The sequence below is a fragment of the Microcebus murinus genome, chromosome 15, assembly GCF_040939455.1.
Source record: "Microcebus murinus isolate Inina chromosome 15, M.murinus_Inina_mat1.0, whole genome shotgun sequence".
Lineage (NCBI taxonomy): Eukaryota > Metazoa > Chordata > Mammalia > Primates > Cheirogaleidae > Microcebus > Microcebus murinus.
The window spans coordinates 45,808,593-45,835,695 of NC_134118.1; the positions used below are offsets into that span (position 1 = coordinate 45,808,593).

Genomic DNA, 27,103 nt, shown 5'->3' on the forward strand with positions numbered 1-27,103 from the left:
GCAGTGGGCCCTTGGGAATACTGCAACTTCTTTCCTGTCTGTCTTTCCCGACTGCACCCAGTGGAAACCCTGAGAGCATGAAGCACACGCGTCTCCTAATCGCATAATCTTCACGCTACAACCGAGCTGTGGAAAGAATCTGTTTTCCTGATCTGTGTTCTTGATTTCACAGAGGCCCTGGCTTCCGACCAGCAAAGGAAAGGTTTGGAAGCCAGCAGGCGCAGGGATGAGATGCCCAGTTCTGCCCTTGCCCATTTTCTGCTGAAGGTGAAGGTTTATTGTGTCCAATATATGGTTATTATACCCCATATATGATTGACATGGTGTAGAGAAATTAATTTGGTAGTCATGTATGAAATACTGTCACAACAGGAAACTAGAGCCATGTCTAAAGGGATAAAGGATGGTGAATTAGCCATCAAGTAAGAATCATTAGCATTCTTAAATCATTTATGTAGTAGCTATCAAACAGGAAGGCCTGCACAGTAAAGAAGCATCTTAAATATTGTTATTTTATAACTGGAAAATTAAAAACAACAATTTGGGCTTTTTCTCTCTCCCTCTCTATTTCTCTCTCTCTCTCTCTCTCTCTCTCACTCACTCACTCTGTCTTGCTCCCCTCAATACAACTGACAGGAAGGAAAGTTGTGCAAAATCTTCCATATGTATCTTCTGGTTCAGGGAACATATGTCGATTGTCTATAGAATCATGACCTTTATTTAGGGTGGCATAACAGAATCTGAGGAAGAGAGTGAAACTTTTATTTATTCAAAGAGGATATTGGTTGAGAAACACTGGCATAATTCTTCCATGTGATTGTCTTTTTAAAAAGCTTTCAAATATTTATTTTGATGTAACACTATTCTTTTATTGCATCATTGTGTTTTATGAAATGCAAAGATAGACTGAGACTAAACTTTGAGGGCTTGTTTTAGAACAAGCCTCCACTACTCTAACACTCAGTTTAAATGAGCATAGTATGTGTGTGTGCATGTGTGTGCATGTATGTGTATGTGTGCGAGAGAGTTTTACTTCAAAGATTGAAGAGCTAGGTGTAGAAGATATAATTCAGGGTGAAAGAAACAAAAGCACTTCATTACTTTTAATTTCTCCATTCATCAATAAAACAATCATATAAAAAAATCCCCCATCTTTCATTTTTTAGAAATATTGAAGATATTTTATGTATATGTGGACTCAAATCCAGAATGTATAGAAACTTCTATAAATCAATAACAAGAAGGTAGACAACTCAACAGAAAAATTGACAAAAGACTTGTACAGGCTGCTTGCCAAAGAGAATACTCAGCTTGCCAAGAAACATGAATAGATGCTTGACCTCAGCAGTCATCAGGAAAATACAAATTATGACCACAATGCTATCACCAGAATATCTAAAGTGAAAAAGATAATACCGAGAGCTGGTGGAACTTTCATACATAGCTGGCGGGAATACAAACTGGTACAACCACTTTGGAAAATTGTTTAAATACCGATGAACTAAATTGTTTATCAGTATCCTACAACAATGGTTAGTGGGAACATACCCTATGGCCAAGCGATTTTCCTCTTGGGTATATATTCAGAAGAAATGCATATGCATGCCCCTTTTTAAAAAGGCATGTATAGAATGGTAACAGTGCATTATTTATTATAATAAAAAACATCACAAATGTCCATCTGCAGTAGAAAGGATAAATAAATTGTGGTATGTCCCACCTTTCATTTTTGCTCATCAATTTGTAATTGAAGACATAGGGGTCAATGACATTGTTAGTATCATATTGTTCTGTTTAGTGCGAAAGGTTTATAGCATGAAAAAAAAAACAGTTTCTTGGAAATGACTTTGAAATCACTTTGCAAAGAAATGCTCCCCACTCCAGTATACTGCTATTGTTAATTGCCAATGATCTTTCTTTCTATCCATTATTGATAGTTTTCAAAATAGTTGATAAGCTATTTCTAGGGCACACCTGAACTACTACTTAGGAAATTTCATTTGGATCTGATGTATTCCATAAGGGACTCATCTACCTTTGTAGATCAATTACATGTATTGAGAAACAAAATAAGGGCGTTACTGATTACTATACACCTGGCTTTGCAAAGTCAAACCATCTTTGGTGGGCATCTTTGGTTTCTCTCCCTTGTTGTTGCCATGGTGTTCTCTTTATTTTTACATCTTCCCAGCTCAATTTTCTCTTTTATCTGGACCGTAAGTGAAGAATGGTCTCGCTTGATCCATCATACACTGAAATTTCCCTGTGAAATGTTCCTCTGTCTTACCCAGGTAGCTGAAGGGTAAGTTAGACCTGAGATTCAGAGGAGGGAGTGCAGGGGTAGTTGCATGTCCTCAAAGAGGTGAGGTCACGCAAAGCTCCAGAAATTAAGCCAGGCTGCTGCTGATCTCCTCTGTAAACACCATGATTGCTTTAATTACAGTTCTGTGGCCACTATTTTTATCTGTTTTAGAATAGTTGGATGCAAGACTGGAAAGCATATTATTACATTGCTGTTAATGCCTTGGCACCTTGTTATGTAACACTTGGCTCATTAGTGTAGAAGGAAACATTTACTCCAAGAGCCCATCTAGATGTAGCCAAGGGGGGTAGTTAGGGGTTTGGTTGGGCACTTTGGGTTGTGAGGACCAGACACTTGTTCAAGTTACCTTGAATTCAAGTACCTGGGTTTTGTCGTGAGGATGCATGTCAACTGGAACCAGGCCTGGACTGCCGACCACAGGCAAGACAGCTGGAGGGAAGTGGCTCTCTCCTCCTGCTCTCTGACTCTCTAGGATCACCTGACCTACTCATTTGTTTCCCTGCACATTTTCCCTCCCTTCTCTTCTTGCTGATGACTGGCTTTCTCAACCTCTACTTTCTATTTTTGTTTTTTTTTTAGACAGAGTCTCGCTCTGTCGCCCAGGCTAGAGTGCAGTGGCATCAACATAGCTCATTGCAGCCTGAAACTCCTGGGCTCACACGATCTTCCTCCCTCAGCCACCTCCTTCAACTCCCGTAGCTGGGATTGCAGGCATGTACCACCACAGCTGGCTAATATTTCTATTTTTTATAGAGACAGGGTCTCACAATGTTGCTCAGGCTTCTTCTTCTTTTTTTTTTTTTTTTACCTGAAACGTTTCTGCTTCTATATTCTGCCTTGCTTGCTATCTTCCCTTTTTGACAGAATTTTTCAACATCCTCTTCTCTAGCTACTTGGCTTTTCTCTTAACATTGCTCAGCTCAAATTCTTGAGACGGTGCATGGTTGATCTGCCTCATCTTTTTACCCTAGACCACATTTTAGCCCTTCGTGTTTGCCCTACTCTGAGTCCCTGGTGAGAGGCAGTCCAGGCAGCCTTATTCAGTACCTTGCACACCCTGCCTCTCCAGCCCCTAAGGGTAATGCTGAGGGTTGGGATTCTTAGGGTAGCCAGAGACCTTTATAGAGAACAGTAGGAGCTGATTGGTTATATAGTTTCATATCTGTGAACTCTTACAGTAGGATCTTCATTATAATATTTTGTTATTCCTGTAGTTATTTTATTATTACTTTATTATAATAATGTACATTATAAATAGTTATGATTATAAAGTTTCATGAAGTATAGTTCTAACAGTATAAAAATTACTTTTAATAATATAGTTTCTAATTGTCACAGTCTCTGATTTCTCCCCTATCAGTGTCATTCTCCAGAGGGACCCATTATTAACAGTTTCATTTGCATCCTTCCAGTCATTTCCTTTGTCAAAATAGGCACCTTCTTTGATAGCCTCCTTCTTTGTCTTGCTTATAGACAGACAGCCAAAGGCAACATGTGGTACTTGCAGATTTAATAAATATTCAGTGATGGAAATGGTGACGTAAATTTGATTCATTTGAATTTTGTAGTTCTTATTTTGACAGCGTAAACTTCCTGACTTAAGATAAGCTAGTTATTAAACACCCAGTGCCTGCAACTGGGTGAAGCAATATGATGCAGTGTACGTGAACACATACCAGTTGGTAGCACTGAAGAGCTTCCCATGCCAGACGAATAAAATGAACTTCCAAAGAGATTTCTAAAATGTACAAACCCTCTCCATCAAAGCATGTTTTTGCGGGAGCCACTCATTTAGATACTGACCCTCAGCTTGCACATTGCATCTTAGCAACAAGATTTCTGTAATGAAGTAGCAGCTTTATTACAATCACAGTAACCATCTATTGACTTGATGGCATGATCTCTCTTTGAGTAAAAAAAAAAGTTCAAAGCATAAGGTTGGAGTTAATTATAAAAATTGTTAGTTTTCTCATCATAAAAGTATTCAGTGCACATTTGAGAAATTTTTGAAAACACAGAAGAGCATAAGGAAGAAAGTAAAATTATCATCTCCCCTACCAAAGATAGTATTTGCGTTTATTTTTGGAATCTTTAAAAATAATACCTACATTATAATTTTTAATATAGGTGTTTTAGTTTTTTGACAAACTGGCATCATACAGAACAAGAATTAATTTTGTGCTTTTTTTTTACTGTACTAGGTGCATTTCATAACTAATGGCATTAGTTATTTGAGAACATGACTTTAAATGTCTACATATCATTATGTAGATATACTATAATCTATTTAGACATTCTATGTCATCACCTAAATATAATTTTAAATTAAGCATTATTTCTACTTTATAATTTTTTTTTTTCATTGTCGAGTTGTTCTGTAGCTTGTAGATGCTCTCAGTTATTTGCAGACGTACTAAATAAGAGTATGCACGAATTAGAAGAGTCGACATCTTAGGGCAGTAAGTGGCTCCTGCCAGCGTGGCCCGCCTGACAGAAGGGGTGTGAGGGGACCCCTCCTAGATGTCCAGGAGGGGATTGCTGTGGCGTATCTGTTTGAAACAGGTGGACTTCATGGCAATGAACTGCTTCCACCACCAGCCCCCAAAAGGTTTCTCCTTCATATCTCAAGGCTGAACTTGGCTGGCCTTGACCTATCGGTTTCAGGTTTTCAGACCTGCCCCTATAGGCAGCGTTAGAATCAGTAGACCTTCCTGTGGCGTAACTGGAAGCAGCTGTAAATCTAACAAAGCAGTGTCTACTTTGCTATTAGGCAGTTGAGGGCTTGAGGAATTGGGTCACGCAGGTGCCTTGTAGTGTTTTCTGAGTAAGTTCAGCCCCATTGGCCTCATTGGCCTATATCACAGCAGACTTGAGTCCCACATCAAATTCTGAGAACAACAAGCTTGTTTGTGGGGAAGAACTAACCAACACACTGCTGGGGTCAGGCTGGCTGTGCAGCCCGTGCACAGGGACCTGCGCTCAGAAGGGCCCTGGGCTGGGTTTAATATTTTACTGCCACCGTCCTGAAATTCTGAAGAATTTTTGAACACGGGGACCTGAATTTTCTTTTTGCATTGGGCCCTGCAAATTATGTAGTTGGTTCTGACTAGGATGTAAAGTAGGATATCCCATAAAAATTTTTTTGAATCATTCCTTGTAAGACACTACCCCAAAGAGAAGGAAAAACTCCATTCCCGCAGCCCTCCCTTTCTGTAGGAGGGCTGTGTGTGACTCTACGGGCAGGGCCCGTGGGTGAAATGGAGCAGCTCCTGGAAGACCTGGCCTTTAAGGGTGCTTGGGAAGTCAGAGCAGCACTTACTAATTGGCTACAGAAAAAGTATTCAGATTTTAGTTTTCTGCTGTTTGTTTAGTTACAAGCCAGCCTGTGCTTTAGCTTTTGAGGTAGAAAATATGAAAGTCAAGGCTTCTTTGTCTCCTTTTGAGCGTTACCTTTCTGGGTTCTTATATAAGCATGCATTTCAAAGCCCTTCTGATCCAGGTTTGCTGTTTGACATACTACAGAGTGGGTTCTGTGTAGTATTTGAGAACATGGCTTTAAATGTCTACATGTCATTATGTAGCTTAGCTTTGTCATTCTGCCCCCTTTAGCCTGCTCCCCTCTTTTAAAGAAATGAGGCAAGGGGCTCTCAGGGACCACCTAATGGTCCGCACTTTTAAACCAGTGTCCCTTGAAGGATAGATGCACAACAAAACCATCATGCCCTCTCCATTCACGTACCCCTGCCTTCCACCGATACATTATCTTGTTGAGTTTTGTTTTAGTTTGCATGGTGAAAATAATAATTGTTTCCCAAATAAAAAGTTATAGAATTGAATGAGCTCTTTAAAACTATACAAATGATTCTAATAAACACAGTGAAAATGACTGCCCCAAAGCTTCCCCTTGTTAGTACTGATAATATTTAAAGTCCTGATTTTTGAGCTGTTACCAGTCTGCCTCCAACTAAGAACAGAAATTAAGATTAAACATTTAGAAACCTAGAGCAATTTTCCAGGTATATTTAATAATAAAAAATGGGAGGCTTGTATTTTTTATATATTTTATCATATTATATATATTTTAGTATTTCATATGCATCATATTTTAAAGAAGTGTGAATCTATAACCTTTTGGAAATTAGAAAACAAAGAAATAAAAACTGGCTTTTAATTGCAAATAGGACAGGAAGCACACTCCTATCAATACTCAACAATGCATTTGCTATATTACTAGACTGCTCATTAATTCATCTTTCCACAGTGCCAGGTTCCAGTGTCTGTATGTTTTGGGGGTAAGACTGGTTCCCTCACCTCAAGTGAATTGTTATCTCCGGAAGGCGGCTGGACATGGGTGCAGCTAGAATAGTGTCATGAAAAGCAGTATTAGAGTTGAAAGGAAGGGTTGTGGATGACCTGACAACATTCCATAGTAGGCGTATTAAAAACCATATTTAAAAATTGTTTTCATTGATATATAATAGTTGTACACATTTTTGGAGTATATGTGATATTTTGATACATGCATATGATGTATAATGAGTATATCAGAGCAATTGGGTTATCCATCACCTCAAATATTTATCTTGTCTTTGTATTGGGAACATTACAATTCTCTTCTAGCTATTTTAAATATACAATATGTTACTGTTAACTATAATTTCCCTACTGTGCTATTGAACACTACAACCTATTCCTTCTATCTGACTGTATTTTTCTACCCACTAGCAAACCCATTAGCCAACTTCTTTTCATCCCCAACCCCTTTCCCTTCCCAGTCTTTGGTAATCACCATTTTTCTACTCTCTATCTACATGAGATCACCTTTTTTTTTTTTTTTTTTTTTTTAGCTCCCGCACATACATGAGTGAGAACATATGATATTAAGAAACCATTTTTATTTAAAGATGCTGGAGGGAGGAGGAGATCATTTAATATTTATGAAAATATAACTGCTCCCAGACAATTCTACACTGAAGGTAGAGTCCTAGTGTTGGCATTGGTTACACGCCTATCCATATGCTTTTGGTCTCTTTCCCTTATATAGATATTACCTTGTAGCCAGTAATACCTGTACTTGAGAATAACTGTAATACTCTTTGAGCTTATACAGCAGAGAAAAATGCATTGCCTCTATCTCCTGCCCCAGCCACCTCCCCCAGCAAGCTTTCTGTGTTCCCACCTTCTTATACGGAGAACAGTGGGGCTGGCCAACATTAGCCCGTGCTTACCTTCACATTGTTTGTGGTGACACTAGAGACTACGTAGTTATGGAGGTGAGCCTCACCTGGCAATTTCAGCATTCTTCACACATGCACACGAGATCACTTTTCCTAATCTCTAACCCTGTCTCCTGGCCAGTATGGCATACAAACACAGTGTTTATCAATCTGTGTGTTGGGCACAAGGGTTTCAAATGGTTAATTAAATCTTTGGTTTTTGAAAACAACTGCTAATCTCTGGACTTATTTCCCAAAGTAGGAGAATAGAAAGACTTGTTCTTTCCCTAAATATCTCTGCTTTTGATCCGACTTAATTCCAAATACATCCCAATATTGATGAAAAAGTGACTAACTACTTCTGAAATTAGAGAAATTCATTTCCCAAGGTAAACAATGTCAGATAGGAGTTTGATTTGCATTACCTCACACTCTTTTGCAATGGGATTTTCTGGCCTTTTTCTCAAGTCTTGGTCTCCTTAGATTGTAAGATTCTTAGACAGTTTTAATTATTTAATGCAGATCTGCTAGAACTTACTATATTGGGAACTGTGGTACAAAGATGAATGACTTCTGAAAATAATTCTTAGTTTCTCCCAATATTATCAAATTGAAAACTTTGTGGTCCATATTATAAATATTCAGCATAATGTGCTGAACATTGTTGTAGGCTTTGAGCATTCCTGGACAAATAAGGCAGTGCTTGTCCTCAAGGAGCTCACAGTCTGGTGGGAGGAAATTGCACTTTTTCGTTTTTGAAGTAGGAAACAGTGTGATAATTACCTGAGTAATAAAAAGTGCAAGTGATTGGCAGAGCCCAGAAAAGGGAGCGGTTATTGCCAGGAGATTTGGAGGCCTGAGCGTTGAGCCGTGGGGAGAGTGCTGGGAAAAAGCAGAACATGTGCATTAGGTGATCTTGACCTGGATATTGAGGGAAATAGAAATTAGCTAGGAAAAGGAAAAAAAAAAAAAAAGAACATTTCAGATCAAGTTAAACCCTTGTGCAAAGCCTTGAAGGCTTTAAGACCTAACAAGCAAGCAAACAAAGCTTGTCAAAGGAAGTGTAAATGTTATGGTGTAGCTAGAGTTTGTATGTCTGTCTGCAGCTGCTTCCAGATGTTTTTGTTTAATTACTTTCTGTCCGATATCATGTAGTCCAGATTAGTGCTAAGACTTTTAGGGAATATATCAGTTACATCTAGGGAGCACCAGGCAGAAGAACAAGGTGGCCGCAGGTGATGTGCAGAAACCATCCATCTTCCTGAACAGTAAGCCAGGCATGGGAGTGATGCATACAAGTTGCAAACACGGAGACAAAATGCTTGCATTTATATAGAAGATGTAAAAAGAAGTAAATCCAAATATACTGCTTCTCTGGCTTTAGAGAGGTCAGTAAATCTTTGCTGAAATGAATCAAAATCTAGTGTCTATATTAGTGAAAACCTCTAGATCACAAACTCTGAATGTCTAAGGTGAACCTCTCAGTGGATGTCAGCACAGTAGGAAAGGCAAGTAGCTCATAGAAAAGGAAACTGGAATGGCCATTAAGCTGGAAAATATACTCAAACTCACTAATAATCAGAGAAATGCAAATTTAAACAAGTAGATATAATTTGTCACTCTTGAGATTGATGAAAATTAAAAAATCTGGTAACACTAATTATTGGGGATACTATGGAGAAATAGGTATTGTCACACTTTCCTGGCCACTTTGCAGAGCAGTTTTGTGATATTTAATAAGCTTTTAAAATGCACAATTCCATTCTAAAGAAAAATGCTCATATGCTTAAGAATTCATGTATACAGAATATAATTATAGTGTATGTTATAGCAAAAAATTGGAGATAAATCTAAATGTCCTTTACTAGGAATATAGATAAGTTATAGTATATTTATACAGTGAAGTATTATACTATATTTAAAATGAATGAATCAGATTTACAGGTATAACCTGGATAAATTTTACAAACATATTATTGGATTAAAAAAATAATTTCCAGGGTAACTTATAAAATGAGTAAACTGTAAAATACCCATCAGTGTTAAATCTAGTTCTATGTACATACGTATGGGTCAGTAGGAGTATAAGGACCTGGATGGGAAGAATATAAAACAATTTAAGAGTGGTCAATGGGGAGAGAGAAATAGAATTGAGGGAGTCCAAAGGAACCTTCACTGTATTACATTTGCTTTTAAAAAAAAAATATCTGAAACAGATAAAGCAAAATGTTAAAATCAGAGTGGCAGTACATGAATCTTGTAATTTCCTATACTTTTCTATGGTTTTTGAATACTTCATTAAACATAGTGCTTGGTACGTACCAGGTACTCTCTGGGGTAGGTACTATTATTATTTCCCTATCAGGAAGTAGGGGCACAGAGAGACGGAGGAACTGGCTAGTCTGTGAGCTGAGGCCGAGCCCACTCCCCTGACCACCTGCCCCCTCTGCCGTGGACTTTGTAGGTCTCTACCATCTCTGACTGGCTTCATGGCTGAAGGAGTAGAGGAGGCCAAGTGATCTTCAGGATTCTGTTCAATTTAACATTAAATTATCCAAGATCATCAGTAGATGGACTGGTCGTTTCCATGAGCACATCTCAATGTGCCCAGCACTCTCCGGGCACACCCCTGCACGGAAGGGGGCAGGGTCCCGCTGCAGCACTGCAGACCTGCCGGGTCCCAGGCAGGGCTCTAGGTGTGGAGAGGTGACTCCGCTTCACACATCCTCTAGTGCCCACAGCCAAGGGGGAGGTTTAAAGCGCCAGTTTCACCAGGTATTTCTCGAATCTCCCTGAAAACAGCACTTTTATGTTCCAGGATGCTCCCCAATAGGTAGATGCAGAAAAGAGTTATTTTGAGTACCATACGTTGATTTAGTTATCGCAGGCAGTCAAAGATTGTTTAACACCAGAAATAGCTGACTAGAACAGCTGCTAAAACAGTGCTTTTTGTGGGAAATGATGAAAAGGTTCAGTATTTTGACAGCTATTTCGGAGGTATGAGTAATAAGACTTCTAAGAAAAATCCTAATTGATGCTTTTTTGCTTTTTTTGATTCTCCAGACCAGATTTCCCATCTCCTAGTGTTCTGTGAATAGAATGAGTATGTTCTCTTTGCCAGAGTCTTGACTTCTTGTATTAGTAGAGTTTAGACAGCACAGCAATCATTTATAATTTGGGTTTTAAAAACGTCCTGAACTTATCTATTCATCAAACATGTGTTCAGGGCTCCAAGCAAAAGTGCAGGGCCTATGGGTCCCAAGGAATCAGGTAGACCCTGCCACAAAGAAGCCCCCAGACTGGAGAGAGAAGAAAAAATAAAGCAAGGCAAGATGTGCAAGTAATTTTAAATACATATTGTAGGCATTATAGAGCCAAAACTGGGAGAGAGAGTAGAGTCATCAAGAGGTGGCATTAAATATTAGGAGTTTGTCATTTGAGGTGGTGGGAGGCAAGAGCAGACAGACAAGTATAACTTTTCAAGTGGGAGGAAAAGCCTGGTCAGTGTCGGCAAAGGCAAGAAAAAACCCAGCACATCTGGGTTAATGTGGAAAGAGTGTGTTGGTTTGACTTGCCAACTGCATACCTCAATTCACAGTATTACTTTCTGTTTGGATATCCAGTGCGTTCAGTTTTCAGGGAATTTTCACAAATATTTTCTCATTTAAATGCACCTAATGTGAGTATCCCAATATTATACTCTCTGTAATTTACTTTATAGTATTTCAGCATGGAGCTGTGGTAAGTATGTATAGATTTGCTAGTTTTCATCTATATCTTAGTGGAAGCTGGTGATGCCAGTTGCGAATGCGCACGTAGAGTTGGTGAGCTGGCATCTAATCAGAAACCCTCACTACGGGGGGCCTACTTTAAGCAATTCAGTTTTCTTTACCTCTGATTGACACCAGAGGTTTTGTTGTAAAGTATTGTAGAGTAGTGCATGTTGGGGCTGGATTTTAACTGGAGACATTTGCGGTGGTCAGGTGATGGTGGATTGGGTTGGACCTTTTCCGAAGTCTTTCCTCTTGTGTTGCAGAGTACGTAAGTTGAGTGAGCCATTAAGGATGGAGAAACTGAGGCTCCAGGAGGCTGGGTCTTGGAGTTGGGAAGTGGCAGAGCCAGGGCTGAAGCTTTCCAGAACCAGGATTGCCTCTGTCCCCTGCTCTGCCCCGTGAAGCATACTTGCCCTTGGAAGCAACTTTGTCTATGATGCTGTGACTCTTTTAGAGCCTTATTAAACTATACAGGCTAATTCTCCACCGTAACTGCCTAGCCCAGGGGTCCTCAAACTTTTTAAACAGGGGGCCCGTTCACTGTCCCTCAGACCGTTGGAGGGCCATTGGAGAGTGCGGTGCACATTCCACACATGCGCACTGTGGGCCTGGGACGAGTTGGCTGCTAAGCAGGACAGGCAGCGACGGCAAAAACACCTGGCGGGCCGGATAAATGTCCTCGCCGGGCCACATGTGGCCCTTGGGCCATAGTTTGAGGACCCCTGCTAGCCCCAGACTAGGGTTTGTGTGCCTTAGAACCAACAAATGTGACACTGCCAGTAGTTGTAGCATATTATTTCTTTTTTTGATTCAAGAAGAGAGAGGTATTATACTCAATTATCATCGGTAATACATTTGTATTTCTAGTTAACATAGAAGGAAATTTTCTCAGCTAGCAGTTTTCTGTTTTTCCTATTAATATGCTCTTCCATCCGTAGATAATTGAAAAGTATTTAGAGGTCTTTGTAGTAAACCTGAGTCACAGCAAAACAAACAAAAATCCATATATGTATGGCATTTTGTGGAAATCTACTCCCTTGGAAAACTCTACAGGCTCTAAGAATTTTATTTTCAATATATTTCATACAGGCCAGAGCAAACAAATGAGTTAATATCCACTTTAGCAAAAGTGGTTTCTTGTTTTTTTTTCCCTGGCCTGTTCAGGTCAGCTAATGGTCACTGTGGTTTGGAGTTAATCTAAATGGATTCCTTGCCCTTGGACAGAGACCAAGGACAACTGCAGGACTTCCTCATGGTCTACCTCACTTAGGCTTCTTGATTAATAAGCCTAGTTTAGGAAGGCAAGTGCTATTACGATCACTTTACAACTAAGGAAATCAAAGCGACGAGAAGTTAAATGGCCTGTCCCACTCCACAGAACTAGTTATAACAAAGTGAGAGCCAGAACTGAGCTCTCCTGAACATGAGTTGACTAGTGCATAGCTCTTTCCATGACCTCACGCTGCCAGAGAGGAGGGAAGTGCATTTCAGTGGTACTGTGTTTATCAAGGTATTATTCAGTACGATCAGAACAAAACCTCAATACATTATTGTAAAACAAGACAGCAAAAAGTACTGGGGGTAACATTTTCAGAAGATCCTGTGGTCCAGATTCAACACAACTTCATGAGGAGCCGGCACTCATGAAGGCAGGCACCAGAGTTGATGGCTTCCAGTGTGCTGGTTTCAACAGTGACAGAGCAAGGAGACTGGGGTCCTTTAGCCTCTGCCTCCCAACTTTAACCACCATCAGTTCCGTCCCAAAGCCATCCTCAATAAACATGAGATCTAAATAAAAGTAAAATTAAGTTAAAGGCAATGTCTTGGTAGGTTCTAGTCAGGCAGTCTAACCTCTCATTCCCAATAGCCTGTCACCCCTAAGTCCTATTATCTCCAGAAACAATCCTGTGGTAGTGATATTGTCTTAATTTGGCACTTGAGAAAACCAAGAATTTGGAAATGAAGTGTCTTGCCCTAAAATTATTCAACTGGTCTAAGTTCCTAATTGGTCCTTCTGAGTGCAACCCCTGCTGTGTGCTAGATTCCATCTAGCTTTGGAGTCATTATGGGCGTTTAAATTGTGGGAATTTAATTATTTGAATTCATCCTGCCAATTAAGGGATCTAGTTTATTCTACCTTATAGAATGTGTGTGTGTGTGTGTGTGTGTGTGTGCATCTGTGTTATTTTTAGAATCATGTAGAAGATGCTTGGTGTCTAATCCCGGCTCAGTGTGGTTAAAAGAGAAATTTGCACTGATGACAGGCTCTCAGTTTGAAGCTGTCAGAATCCTTTTGCTGTCATCATTGTGCCTGACAACTTGGCTTGGAATACTGAAAAAGGATTGCTGAGTGAGAAATAGGATTGTGCATCTGCCGCACGGCTGGAGTACCTCCGCCAGGTCACCTGGGTAGACTTCTCCTTAGCGGCACCTTCCAGCTTGGATCACTGAGCTGCCTTCTGCTCTTCATTTCCTTTTCCTTGTCAACTTCCTTCCTGGAAAGAGAAGCCACTGCTGCTTCTTGAGTGAGCACTGGTATACTGGGCATTTGTATTTCTCACAAATAAGTTGCTAAATTCATTTGCTGAACAGCCAGGCTTGTCTGGACTTGGAAAATGTGAGCAAATTTCCCCAAGGGCCTGGTCAGCTGTTGGAAAGTGGATCATTGAGGTTCCTGATTCAGAGAATTCAACTTCATGCTACCCAAATTGCACGTTCTGATCCTCAGCCTTATTTCTGCATTATTAGAGTATAGGATGAGGCTCCATTATTCCTGGTTATCATGATTGATACCACAAATGGCAAAGGACTCCACTGTTGAGATGGGAAGATCCTTCTGTTGCAGGGCCCTTGCTCTCTCCCAAGCACAGCTTGTAAGCTCTGCTTGCCCTTCTCCACCACTGGATTATAAATGCCCTACGGACTCTGTCCTTCTTCAGCTTTATGCAAACAGGGTTAGACTTGCACACAGTAGGAACTTAGTGCTTGCTGGGCTGCATCTGTACCAATTTTTTAAATACAAAAGTGGGGCAGATTAAAATAACAAGTGGGGCAGCCTGGCAAACTGATTCATATATATTAATACATGACTGCTTCTTGCGATTTCATCAGGTTACTCAATTTAAGGATTTGTTTTTTAGGTGAAAAGGGGAAAATAAAAACACATCAGGAATAATGTAGGTAAAGCAGAGACTGCAACATACAAGTGCTTAATCCTTTGTGGATTTTTATTTTAAACAGGCATTTATAAATACCATATGCTAGGGACTGTGCTAGGAATTTTGTTAGCCTTCCATTGTTGGTTTTGTTTCTTTGTTTTTTGAGACAGTCTTGGTCTATTGTCCTGGGTAGAGTGCAGTGGTGTCATCATAGCTTGCTGCAACCTCAAACTCCTGGGCTTAAGCGATCCTACTGCTTCAGCACCGCCCCCCCCACCCCCCCACCCCGGAACTGGGACTAGAGGCATGCACCACCATGGCTGGCTATTTTTTTTTTTTTTTCTACTTTTAGTGGGGATGAGGTCTCACTCTTGCTCAGGCTGGTCTTGAACTCCCAAGCTCAAGTGATCCTCCCGCCTTGGCCTCTCAGAGTGCTAGGATTACAGGTGTGAGCCACCGTGCCTGGCCACCTTCCATATTTTTGAAACCAGCAGACCATTTTTCAGCTTGAGCAGTTTTTCCTGAAGTCTGTTGAAATACACAGGGTAGAGCCAGCATCATCATGCCTGATATGAAATTTTGTCAAGGCATGATGCAGTGGGAGATGGGGTTGTTGGAAGAACCAACAAAAGGGGCACAGTCACACTGCCCTTGGGAATTTTGGAAAGTACAAAGGAAATCCTTACCTATTTCTCCCCATTTTCCATCCTCAGGCCTCCTGGTGGGTACACTTGATGTCGTGTTGGACTCCAGTGCCCGGGTTGCTCCTTACCGAATCCTGTATCAGACTCCAGACTCTCTGGTCTATTGGACCATCGCCTGTGGTAAGTAGCAGTATTCTGACATGTACAAGATTACAGAGAAGTGTTAAGATTAACAATTTTCTGTTGGTAAGGAAGAAATGTGTACTTGCTAAGTGCAATCACTGGGATTTGAGGGTAATTAACCTTAGCCATTTCAACACATGAACTCAAAGTCTCAATGGCTTAACACAGTAAGTTCTTTCTTACTCTGGTAAAGTCCTGTTTGGATCATGTCACCTCCTTCATCTGTAGTGACACCCTCTGGAACACAAGGCCTCCAAGGTCAATTCACAAGGGAAGAGTGGGAGGTTGGAGCACACCTGTGTTTAACTTCCTTTGCCCAGAAGTGCCACACTCTATAGTCCATTCCACTCACGCTCCATTGGCTAGAAGTAGTCACATGGGCCCAGCATAGCTGCAAGGGAAGCTGGGGAAAGAAGAGGACCATGTGGAATACTTGGGTATACTAAATAATACTAACTATATTCTAAAAGTACTTCCTGAGTAGGGATTGTTTATTTCTCCTGATGATAATCTGTAATGCTGTGCTCGGCTTAAAATGGTGGTAAGCAATCTTGCTATTACTGGATCTCTCACAATAATTTACAATCCAAAATGGCCAAATGTTTTTTTACTTATTTGTTGCATGTGGCTTTTAAAATAACCATAGGTAAAGCAAGGGCACTGAATGAATACTTTTTTTTTTTTTTTTTGAGATAGGGTCTCGCTTTGTTGCCCAGGCTAGAGTGTGAACACTTTTTTTTATTTTAATTTTTTTGCCTCTACTTGATGTTTTATTTTTTAATAGATTTTATTTTTATAGCAGTATGAGATTTATGGAGAAGTTGAGAAGATAGTTCAGAGAGCTCTCGTATAACACTCCCATACGTAGTTTCCACTGTTATTGACACCTTAGCATGGTACATTTGTTACTATTAATGAACCAGTATTGATGCATTATTACTAAGTAAAGTCCATAGTTTATTCAGATTTCCTTAGTGTTTCCTAATTTTCTTTTTCTGCATCCTATCCAGCATACCATATTGTAATTAGTTGTCACAACCCTCAGGCTCATCTTGGCTCTGGAAGTTTCTCAGACTTTCCTTGTTTAGGATGATCTTGATAATTTTGCAAGATACTAGTCAGATATATTATTGTAGAATGCTCCTCTGTTGGAATTTGTCTGAAGTTTTTCTCATGATTAGACTGGAGTGAAGGGAGATCACAGAGATAAAGTGTCATTTTGTCTCAGCATGTCAAGCGTATATATTATCAACATGATTTATGACTCCGGATGTCCTTGATCACCTGCCTGAGATAGTGGTTTTCAGGTTTCTCCACTGTAAAGTTACTCTGTTCTCCTCTTTTCACACTACACTCTTTGGAAGGAAATCACTATGCACAGTCCATACTTAAGGAGTGGGGAGTTTTTCTCTCTCTCCTTTAGGGTAGAATATCAACATAATTTATTGGGAATTCTTCTGTAGATTTGTCTCTTCTCCCTCATTTATTAATTTATTCAATTATTTATTTTATACTCTGGGTTATAATCCAACACTGCTTTATTCTTTGCTCAAATTGTTCCGGCTTTGGCCATTGGCAGGTTTTTTAGTTGACTTCATTCATTTTTTAAATTGATCTCTACTTGGTAGAAAGTGCTATGCTGGGATTTGAAAAATATAAAGACAATTAGATTTGGTATCTGATCTTGAGGAACTTACAGTCTAGTGAGGATACAAGTAAGTAGTCAATTACAGGCCAGTGTGAACAAGTACCATACATTCCCATTTGATTACTGGGTGCCCGACTAAGTACCGGAGGATTATAGGCCAGCCTTCTACATAAACAGGGCAAGGTGTCTGGGTGTGATTTCAGGCTGCTGGAAAGCTCCAGTGCCCTGGTGATGGTCCCTTGAGGATTTAGTGGTACCTGAAATTCTAAGGTTGTAACTATACCCCTTTAAGCTTACTCTGGTTGAGATGCAAACAGCCCCATGAGAGACAATAGACTATAACTCTCATTTACATTTCCCTGTGAATGTGGGCTTCAGGGTTTAGGGAATTGGAAAAACTCATCAAGAAGTGAAGGATGGGAATGAGAGGAGGGGATATAGGGTAACAGAAGAGGGAAGCTGAAGCGCTGAAGACAGACTTTCTAGTGCAACCCAGGCCCAGGGAAGACAGCACTCCAGCCATCCATTCCGGTTCACTCACTGCAAAGGGAAACTGTAGAAGGTGCAGGGCCATGTGGCCTGTGGTGGTTGGGTGGGAAAGCATCACATTAAAGTGACAAACAAGCTAGAATAGTGTTTCATAGCCAGCAAGTAATGAAGTAAACAGAGGGGAAGTTAAATCAGGGAGAGCCACTGAATCGCTCAACTTGATGACAGCGTTGAAAGGACCCTTGTGGCCTCAGTTGTACCCATCTTCCAGCAGCCCCACCCCTGGTGCCCAGCTGTTTGTGAGATCCTTGGGAGGCAGGGAGCCCGCCCCACGCCCAGCCCTCCGATCTCTCAATACATCCCTCCAGGCTCCTGGGCTTCCCAGCTTGGTTTATGGTGATGTGAGGAACTGGTTTGTGCCATCTCTGGGACTTTTCCTCTACCTCTCAGCAGTTACCATTTTCATCATTGACATTTATATTAATAATGGCATTGCCTAACATTACGACTCCTTGGTCAGTTTCTTGAGCTTTGGCACTCTATGAGGCAGATCTTCCTACAAATACTCTTATGGAGTAGAACTGGGAGTTACAAAGCTGAGTTATTCCTGAATTATTTGCTAAGCCAGGCTAAGGAACACTATGCTCTAAATGCTGATGGTGTAATTTATACACCAAAGAGATGTACTTTTATTTTCTTAGTAATACCAGTCACAACGGCAGGATCTCATTATAATAAACTCAGATGGTTTTAGCTTTTGTATATATTGATTACCCATAGACATAGCTCTAGAATTTCCTTATGGAGGACTCAACGGAAGTGACAACTGTTTTGAAAGTCCCATTCATTCATTAATTATTCTTTCTCATCAATTTCCATTTAAAATCCAAATTTGCTGGCTCCCTTTCATGAGAAGATTGTAAGAGTGAAAGCTGTTGCCATAAGATTTGTTTTATATTCTGACCTTTCTGTTTGCAATTTTAATTTTTTTAATTAACTACAAAGTCGGTATGCAGTAGAAAAATATGCTGCAAGATTTTAATTTACTTGAATTTCATGAATTGTTGCTGTAAGATAAACTGCAGAAATTGGGTGAGGCTAATTCACTGCCTTGTAAAATCTATAGGATTATAAAACGTTATTCTGTAAACCTTGTTTTTGTCATGTGCCTTGTAAATCTTCAATAAGCATAGATTGAATTAAAGGGAACATTTCCCATCAATATCTTGACAATAGACCACTCGCTATAGATAAGCAGTGTTACTGAAACTCAGCACTTCTCCATGAGTCCACATCAGAAGAACCGAGAACACATGGTTTGAGGAGAAGGAAAGAGACATTTTAATACTTTGTCAGCAAAGCAGGAAGGTGGAGATTCCTGTCTGAAATGCCATCCTATTCCTAATAAGCAGAAATAGAGAGCTTTTAAAGGATGGGTTCTTAGCTTCAGGCAATTACTGTTCAACTGTAGGTGATGATTCTGATTGTCCCATCTCTGCTGAAGACAATCTCCTGACCTCCACCCAGGACCTCCCTTTATCAGATCCTGGCTGAGCCAACTCCTTTAGCACAAATAAAAGACTTACCTGCCCCTCCCAACCACTGGCTGGAGGCAGGGATGCAGGTTTTAGTTCTCAAAAAGGAGTGGAGGGTGTATTAAAGAGACAGAAAATATTTTTGCCCTTTTTTTCCAGGCCATTCCCTCTGTTACAGCAGTAGTCTTCGTGGTAGAGCCTAGTTGTATTATTTGTTTAGCCTTGAGCCACATGAAACCAGGCAGGAGGAATTTTTCCGCTTAGTGTACCTTATTGCCAGTATAATAATCACCTGGCCTTTGGCAATATGAACCATACAGAAAGCGAGGGGGGCAAGAGTTATTTGGTGAGATAATATTTTCATATGCTTCTTTGTATTATCTTCCAATAGTCTATCTAGATTGACTAGAAGAAATTGATTGTTTACATTTCCTTGGCATTGAGAACTTTAAGTGGGAAAGGGAGCCAAAAATTTTCCTAAATAATGACTCTTTCTTTTCACTGGAACACAAAATGCAGTCTCTGTTCGCTTTGGTTGGTGTGCCATTGCGCCAGCAATCCTAGCCTACAGAAGAACATTTTGCTTAGTGATTTGCACACTAAGTTGTACTTTTTCCCATCTCTTAGAACATAAAGGAAGCAATTCTGTGGGAATTTCCAGCCAGTTTGTTGAGCTGGTTATACCGTACACTGACGATACGATCCTGTCACTCTTGGCTTACTAGTCAATTGACTGGTATTTTGCACCTGGAGGTTCACATTAAAGTACTAAACAGGTGCAGGTATGCCCTCAACAGATGGTGATTTGGACACGGTGCCCCAGAGGCGGAAGACAGCCCAGTCATTTGTCCTCCATGGCCCTCAGTGGGCAAAGGGAAAAGGGTACCCCATTTGGCTCTCTCCCCATTATAAGAACAAGAAGATTCTCACAGTAAGAAGAGTTATACAGTCTCAATGGGAACATAGACATGTAGAAATGCAGGTAATTTCAAGGATGTTGTCTAAAGAAAGGAGTTCAGGGACAGCTTGGGAAAAGAATTAGAGAGAAAGGGAAAGAAGGAGCTATTGATAGTCCCCTCTGGATACATCTGAACTTCAAACAGAACTAATAAAGGTCATGGAGTGGAGGGGATGTGTTTGACCAACAGCTCACTGATAAGGCAGCACTGAGCAGTGCCCGGATTTGGTTTAGTTTGCCTTTTCTTTACCATTCTAGAATCTCATCTGGCTAGGGGGTCATTCCATTTCAGAACTGAAAGATACATCAGCTATCACCTCGTCTGCCCCTCTTAGTTTAATAAAATACAGAGGCAAAGTGAATTGCCCAAGTTTGCATTCCCAGTTATAGCTAGTTGTGTGTGTTAGGTTCGTTCCGGGTGGGAACCTGAAAAGTATGTATAGGACGTAGTGCGGTTAATGGAAAACTTAAATAGTGATCTTAAAGCCCATGAAACAAAAGCCGCAGGAGTCTGGAGAGTCTGGAGATTGTAAATCTGACTCCTGACCACAGACAGACAGCTGCAGCAACGCTGGCATCCCTACCCCCTGATAAGGATGAAGCTACTCCCCTCCCCTATCTCTGCAGGTGCTGCTCACTGCCCCCCCCAAACCCTCTAGAAAACCCAAGGCTTTCCTGTCCCTAGTGGTGGATGCATTTTTCAGCCTCCACCCATCTGCACCCAGATGCTCAAAACAAACAGCATTTTGCTATACATGAGGCTTCGTGTGTGTGTCTCTCTCTCGGATCCAGACCTAACCGTGTGGAGCACACTCAGACCAAGTTCTCAGGTCTCCCCACTCCCATTCCAGGACTTTTTAAGTGGCACCATGCTGGCTTTTATGATTAAACATTCTTTTAGGCAGCAGCTGGTAAGACCCAGACTTTAATCAGGGATTACTAATTGGTTCTGCTTGTGCTATTATTCTCCGCAGTAGATAGAGAACATGTTGGGTCATTTTGTTGCTTTCTACATAAGACAGACATAATGTGAAAGTTCATGAGTATTTTTATGATCCTTTCTTGGTCTGCATACCTCAAGGATAGTTTCTTGTGTCCTTGGGACCACAGTAGGTTTAACAAAAACATGCTCTTTTTTCTTCAAGCTATACTTGTTCATTGCAAAAATTAGAAAATATAGATAAGGAAGAAGAATAAAAAAGAAAAAACTATATGATACCACATCTCAAATCATCACCTTTCAGACTTAAAAAAGTATGTAATACACTTTATATATTTTATATGTCTATGCATATATATATCATATATACTATGTATATGCTCTATATACACACTACTTATATAAAATATATATAACATATACTTAAAAGCAAATAAAAATGAAAACAGTATTTAATGTAATGAAAATAACTTTCCATAAACTTTCAATAAAATGTATTTCTATAACACTAATTTTAGTAGGTAGATATATTATTATGTATGTAACACAAATTATCTAATCAATATGCTATTATTGGAAAATCTAGGGATTTTCTCCTAATATTATTGCATTTTGAACAACCTTAGTGAATATCTTCCAAACAAAATCTTTGCACATTCTCTTAATTGTCACCTTAGGATAAATTTATGGAAATAACAATGTTGACTCAAAGAATATGCATATATTTAAATATTTCTAGCTCAATTACCCTCCAGAAAAATAGGCATTTACGTTCCCTCCATCTGGGTAGGAGAGTGCCGTGGCACTTAAGTAAAATAATGTCAACCACTGATTCTTAGGTGCTAGGGTCAAATGAATTACCTGGGGCTCTCTTTTCTCAATGTGATTATAAAACTATGAGCATACTATTATGACCTGTGAGAGATTATAAGCAGAGTTATGTCAGATACTTGTAATAGTTACACAAGGTGGTCTAGGCATATAATAGGTACCCTTTACAATCAAACATATGGGTGCCAGGGCCAGAGACATTTCTGCTGAATGTATGTTATTCAGGCAATAGTTAAACAGCTGGTTTTGTGTCCTGACACCAGAAGTTAGAACTATTTTCTGAATCACATTTCAAGATGAGGGCTTTGTGTTTTGCTGCTTATAATAGCAAAAGTAACTATTTAGTGCTTTCTATGTTCTAGGCCTATGCTAAGGACTCTCCATATGTTATTGTCTGACTTAATCTCCAGCACAAACCAGTGTGGTAAGTGTTGTTACCTACATACGACAGATGAAAAGTCTGAAGCACAAAGAGGTGAAGTCACTCACCCAAGGCCCCTAAAGCTGGTATGTGGCATTGTGGGCGTTTGAAATCAGGTGTACTTCTTGACATCAAAGTCTGTGATCTGAGGTATTATGTAATATTGCCTCCCTGCTAACCAGGCTCTTGATTACTCCAGATAGTCTAGCCTCTATTCATACTAACTGCACTTGTAAAATATGTTAGGAGATGTTAAACTGTACTGATAAGAGCGTAGGTTCTTGGAGCCAGAAAAATCTGGATTTGATTTCATAGAAATGTGAAAGCCTGTTCTCATTTATAAAAGGGATTATAACTAGGGCTGCTCACAGGATTGTTATGAGATTATATTCAACGTGTCAATAAAGTGTGGCAGCTGGCTCTGCTAAGCACGAATAATAAAGAACATTATCATTATCATCATGTTTAACCTGTTCATAATTATGACTGTAATTAGATGTGTATTTGGAAAAAGTAGATTTCCCTTTTGTTTCTAAAAAAATGTTTCAAATCACCATGTTATTTTTGGGTTTTGTCTTTTGCCATCTCCAAATGCAAGTTTGTGTTTTTTCTGGGTGTAGAAAGTCCAGTGATGGTTTTATAAATAGAGGAACAGGTTAAGTGTGACTCCAATGTGTTGGGTATTACTCTTGCTTTCATTTTGTATTTAAACTTTGAAATGATCATCTTTGTGGCTAAGGTTGTATTTGGACAAAGCCACATAACAGAGGATTTCTTCATTTTTTTCCCCCTTTATTTAAGTAGCTTCAAGTGCTATTAATTTGAAGACTGGATCACCTCAGTGATCTTAACAGCCTGTTCTGAACCTGAAAACTACGTTCATTGCTTTTTAAACCCTGGGAAGTTTAGTTGTTTTTTGTTCTGTTTTATTTTGTTTTCTGTTGTGTCATGAGTGGTTTTTATATGCACATACAAATATCTCCCTACACATGTGCATACACACAGTTACTATCAGTGAGAATTTACTATTTTAGTTATTATGAAGTATAGATTTTTTTCAAGTTCTGCAGTCTAAAAAGTAAAATGTATTATTAATCGTGCATCACAAAATATGCGCCAAACAGTTATAGGTGGGGCCTTAAGCCTTTGTTCTTAATCCTCAGAGACCAGATATAATAGAATTATTTTGTGGGTCTATCTTAATGCTTCTTTCTTTTTATTTCAAGTAGACTTCAGGTACTTTAAGATAGATCTCAAACTAGACAAGAAATTAGACTAGGATGATGTAGTAGTTTTCATTATCATAGGTACCATTTAAAATTTGCCCAGATGTATACATAGTGCCTGTAGCCATTATTCTTAAAAAACTGCTCTGAATGATAAAGACTCTCTTTCAGAAATTAATGTCTAAGTAACCTGAAGCCCATCAACCGTTGATCTAGTTTTTACCGCAGCAGAATGCTTTAATTTGCTTTTCCTGAAGGATTCTCAGACTGGACACCAGCTTTCTTTGTTGTTCCAGCTGATTACACAGTCAGGTCAGCTTGTTTTTCCTGCTGTATCTTTGTAAATGGGGCCTTTCCAGAAAATCAGCCCCTTCTTTGTCTTCTGATCATCTTAACACAGTTTGCTCAAACTGCTGTGTAAACAGACCAGTTCCTTTTCAGAGCCATGACAAAAGAGCTTCATATTATTTCACTTTAAATAACAAAAACAAAACATTCTAAGACCTCAATCGTGGCAGCACTTGTACTTACTTTCTTGAGAAATGAAAGTGCCATCTATGAGGAACATTGAGGATCCAAACATATTTGCTTTGGGGTCTCCCTGGTTCCTACAGAGCTGTCCAGAAAAAGTGACATTAACTCTGTTATCTCTGAGAGGTAACTTTAACCTTTTGTTTGTTCTGGGGTAAGACGTATATCACCTGCTTCCAGAAATATTTTTTACTGGATTGGCATCTTAAGAATTTGTCTTGTCTATTGGAGGAAGTAAATCCAATCCTGCCTTATCCTCATCCTGTTAGTCACCAGAACCTGGAGCCAAAACCTCCTACCCTCACTGATTCTTTGTGCATTTAGGAAAGAGTTCGTCTGTGCATTTGGGCAGTAAATGCAAATGTAAAAGGTGCTTTGGCATTATTTATTCTCCCTGGAAATTGTCTGGTGGGTATAGATAGGAATCCATAGTTCAGTTCCTAAAGCTACTGTTGGCTGATGGCATTTGTCTTTTTCTTTCCTCAAATAGTATGTGATAATAATGGTTTCATATAATGATATGCAAAGTTCTTCCTTATCTGAAATCCAGTCTTCTGGAACTCTTGGTATCTTAGGTTTGGATGTAGCCAAACCTGTTTGGCTCCAAACCTCCAAAAGCCTGTTTGGCAGTACAGGGGCAGGCCCAAAGCTCTGAGTACACTGAAAGAGGTAAAGACCCAAAGATACTGAGATTTACAGTCGGTCCCGGCACCTCTCCTCTACATGGGAGCACGGAGTGGCTGGTGATGACTCCAAAAAGCCAGACTTTTCATGTGACACTGACAAGTGTGGGAGAAATAATGAGACAGAGGGTGGAACAGACACAGCAAAAGCAGCAACAATAGGTCTTGGGCCAGTGGTGGTAAGTGAATACAGGAATGTGGATATTACATCCCTGGCAGTGAGCAGTACAGAAAAGAGCCAGTGATGAACACGGTGTTGGGGGCGGGACGTGGGGATTATGGAAATGATGGACAGCAGGCAGGGTGGGGAGCAGGAGGGCCTGGGGCAGCAGAGGAGGCAACAGGTGGGGAAACAATGGTGATAATAAACCTGAACTTCAGTACAAGAGTACTCAGATGACTAGTCGAACATGGGGTGGGGAGGACACACCGCCATGCCAGTGCAGGTTGGAGGCATGAGTGAGGGTTTGCTGAGTGCACGCATGCACGCACCATTTCTACTGTGGGCATGTGGGGCCGGGGATGAGCATGTACATATATGAGTATGTGCACAAAGAAAACTTTGAAGGCAGCATGTGCAAAACTGAAGGCACAGCCGTTCTACCATTGGTCTTGCAGTGGATGGGCTTTTCTATCCATGACAACCAGGGAACAGTGAGGTTGAGCTGAGCGGTTGGGTTGGATTCTATGACCACTGTAACAGAGACTCTAAAAGTCAAGTACCTGGTGTGAGGATCTGGTAAAGGGCAGGGCTTGGTGAGATACCAGCAAAGAGCCAGACTGCCTTGGGTGAGCCAAGGCTCAGCCTCTGGAAGGCACATTTGTGCTTAACATAGGCAGGGACAGGTGAGAGGCAAAAATAGAGGCTGCGAATTGTGCCTGATGGGTCTGCAGCTCAGTCCCATTATTACTGAACCAAACTGGGGTCTGCTCACCAGGTGTAGCAAAGCCAAACACTGAAGGCGAGAGTTGCAGCCAGAGGGAAAGGTTTTACTGCAGGGCTACTCCTACTCCTTTAAAGCAAGGAGTAGGAGTACGGTCCACTAACACTTAACACCCAGACTCCCGATGGCTTACATGTCAGGGTTTTTAAAGACAGGGGTGTTTTTTGGGCAGGCAAAATTGCAAATCAATACATAGAGGTGATACATTGTCCTGGCCCCAAAGGGCAGGATATCTTGATGGGCAGGGGTGGGGGGCTGGCATAGGTCAATTCTGAGATTCTTAAATTAGAGAAAAGGAATGTTAAGAGGGGTGTGACAGGCCCCTCAGGGTGAAATTTAGACCATAAAATAGTTCAATTCCTCATTTCCCACTTATCTGCATTTTCCATCCAGTGGGTTTTTCTGAAAAAGAACTTAAGAATTTATGTTAAGTTTCCATGGGGAACCACAGCACCTCCTGACTATGGCTAGCCTGGAAGACCATGCTTGTTCCCATATGTATATTTTAAGGCTAGCCAGGTGCCCGGAACTTTCTCTTAAGGGACTCAAGATGGTTTCTGTTAGGGTGGCCTTGAACCTCCCAATTTTCTAGTAACGGCTAAAGATCAATCTTGAGCTCTCCCTACTCTCTGGCTGTTTGTCTCCCAAGCTAGGTGCGACCTGCAGGGACTCTGTTTTCACAAACATCCCAAAAGATCCAACAGAAAAGAAATGTAAATCTTCCCCTTTATGTTCACCAGCTCATAGAATTTGTTTCTATAGCTTAACAGTGTTCCCGAGAAGCTCCCAGACTGGACAGCAGGGGGAGGGAATGAACTCCAGGCCTTTGTTTCCTGCCCCAAACCATATCTCAGGGGCAAAAATTACATCCCCTGTGATAGGCCTGACTACATCTCAGAGATAACCAAGTCTCCAGGAACGGAGAAACAGCAAGAAAGACCACTTGACATCTCCAGACTGCCTGCTCATTGCTTCACAACAATTACTCTTTTTCTCTTTGTCTCTATACAAGCAGAAAGCCACTTGGCCAGCTGCTGGCATCTCCCTTCTCTTTCTTTGGGATGCCATGCTCTCCCCACCCCCCTTCTCTCTCTCTCTCTCTGTCTCTCTCTCTCATTCTCTCTGTCCTCCTAAAGGATAAAATAAATTTTACTTATATATCTTAATTTCTGCATGAGAAGTATTTCTCCACCCATGCCGTGAGCACCTACTAAGCTTTCCACCCTAACAGTTTCTTTTTTAATTTCCATGCTTGTGGGACCTGGCCAGCCCCCAAGAGGGGCCCCTGCTCCATCTCACTGTGGGTCCCCACGAGTGCCTCTGTCCTGAGGTGCAGTGCATTTGTCAGTGCCAACACGCACAGATGGAACAGCCAGGTGGAGGGCACATGGCTGGCATTTATTCTGTGCGAGGCTTTATCTGTATCTGCAGCATCACAGCTAGTGCTGGTAGTGACCTGCTTACAGACAAGACAGCATTCAGTATGTCTTAGAACATTATCCAATTAGTATTTAACATTTTTAAGTTTAAAATGTTTTAGAGCTCTCTGGAAAATTTCAAAATGACTCATTCCCTAAATATTTCAAACAGGCATTGTATT

The 27,103-nt window shown here is 40.5% G+C and overlaps 1 protein-coding gene across 2 annotated transcripts in view; it reads left to right on the forward strand.

Moving 5' to 3' along the window:
- The window catches only part of TBC1D9 (TBC1 domain family member 9), a 112,092-nt gene that overhangs the window by 31,569 nt on the left and 53,420 nt on the right, over window positions 1-27,103 (forward strand). The window contains exons 1-2 of one of the 2 annotated variants that reach the window (XM_020280191.2): window positions 15,189-15,294; window positions 22,061-22,122. In XM_020280191.2, the coding sequence (XP_020135780.2) occupies window positions 22,065-22,122 (58 nt within the window). In that variant the 5' untranslated portion in view covers window positions 15,189-15,294; window positions 22,061-22,064. Of the gene's footprint in view, window positions 1-15,183; window positions 15,295-22,060; window positions 22,123-27,103 lie in introns of those variants that run through there. The other variant, XM_012783831.3, reaches the window with a different exon arrangement.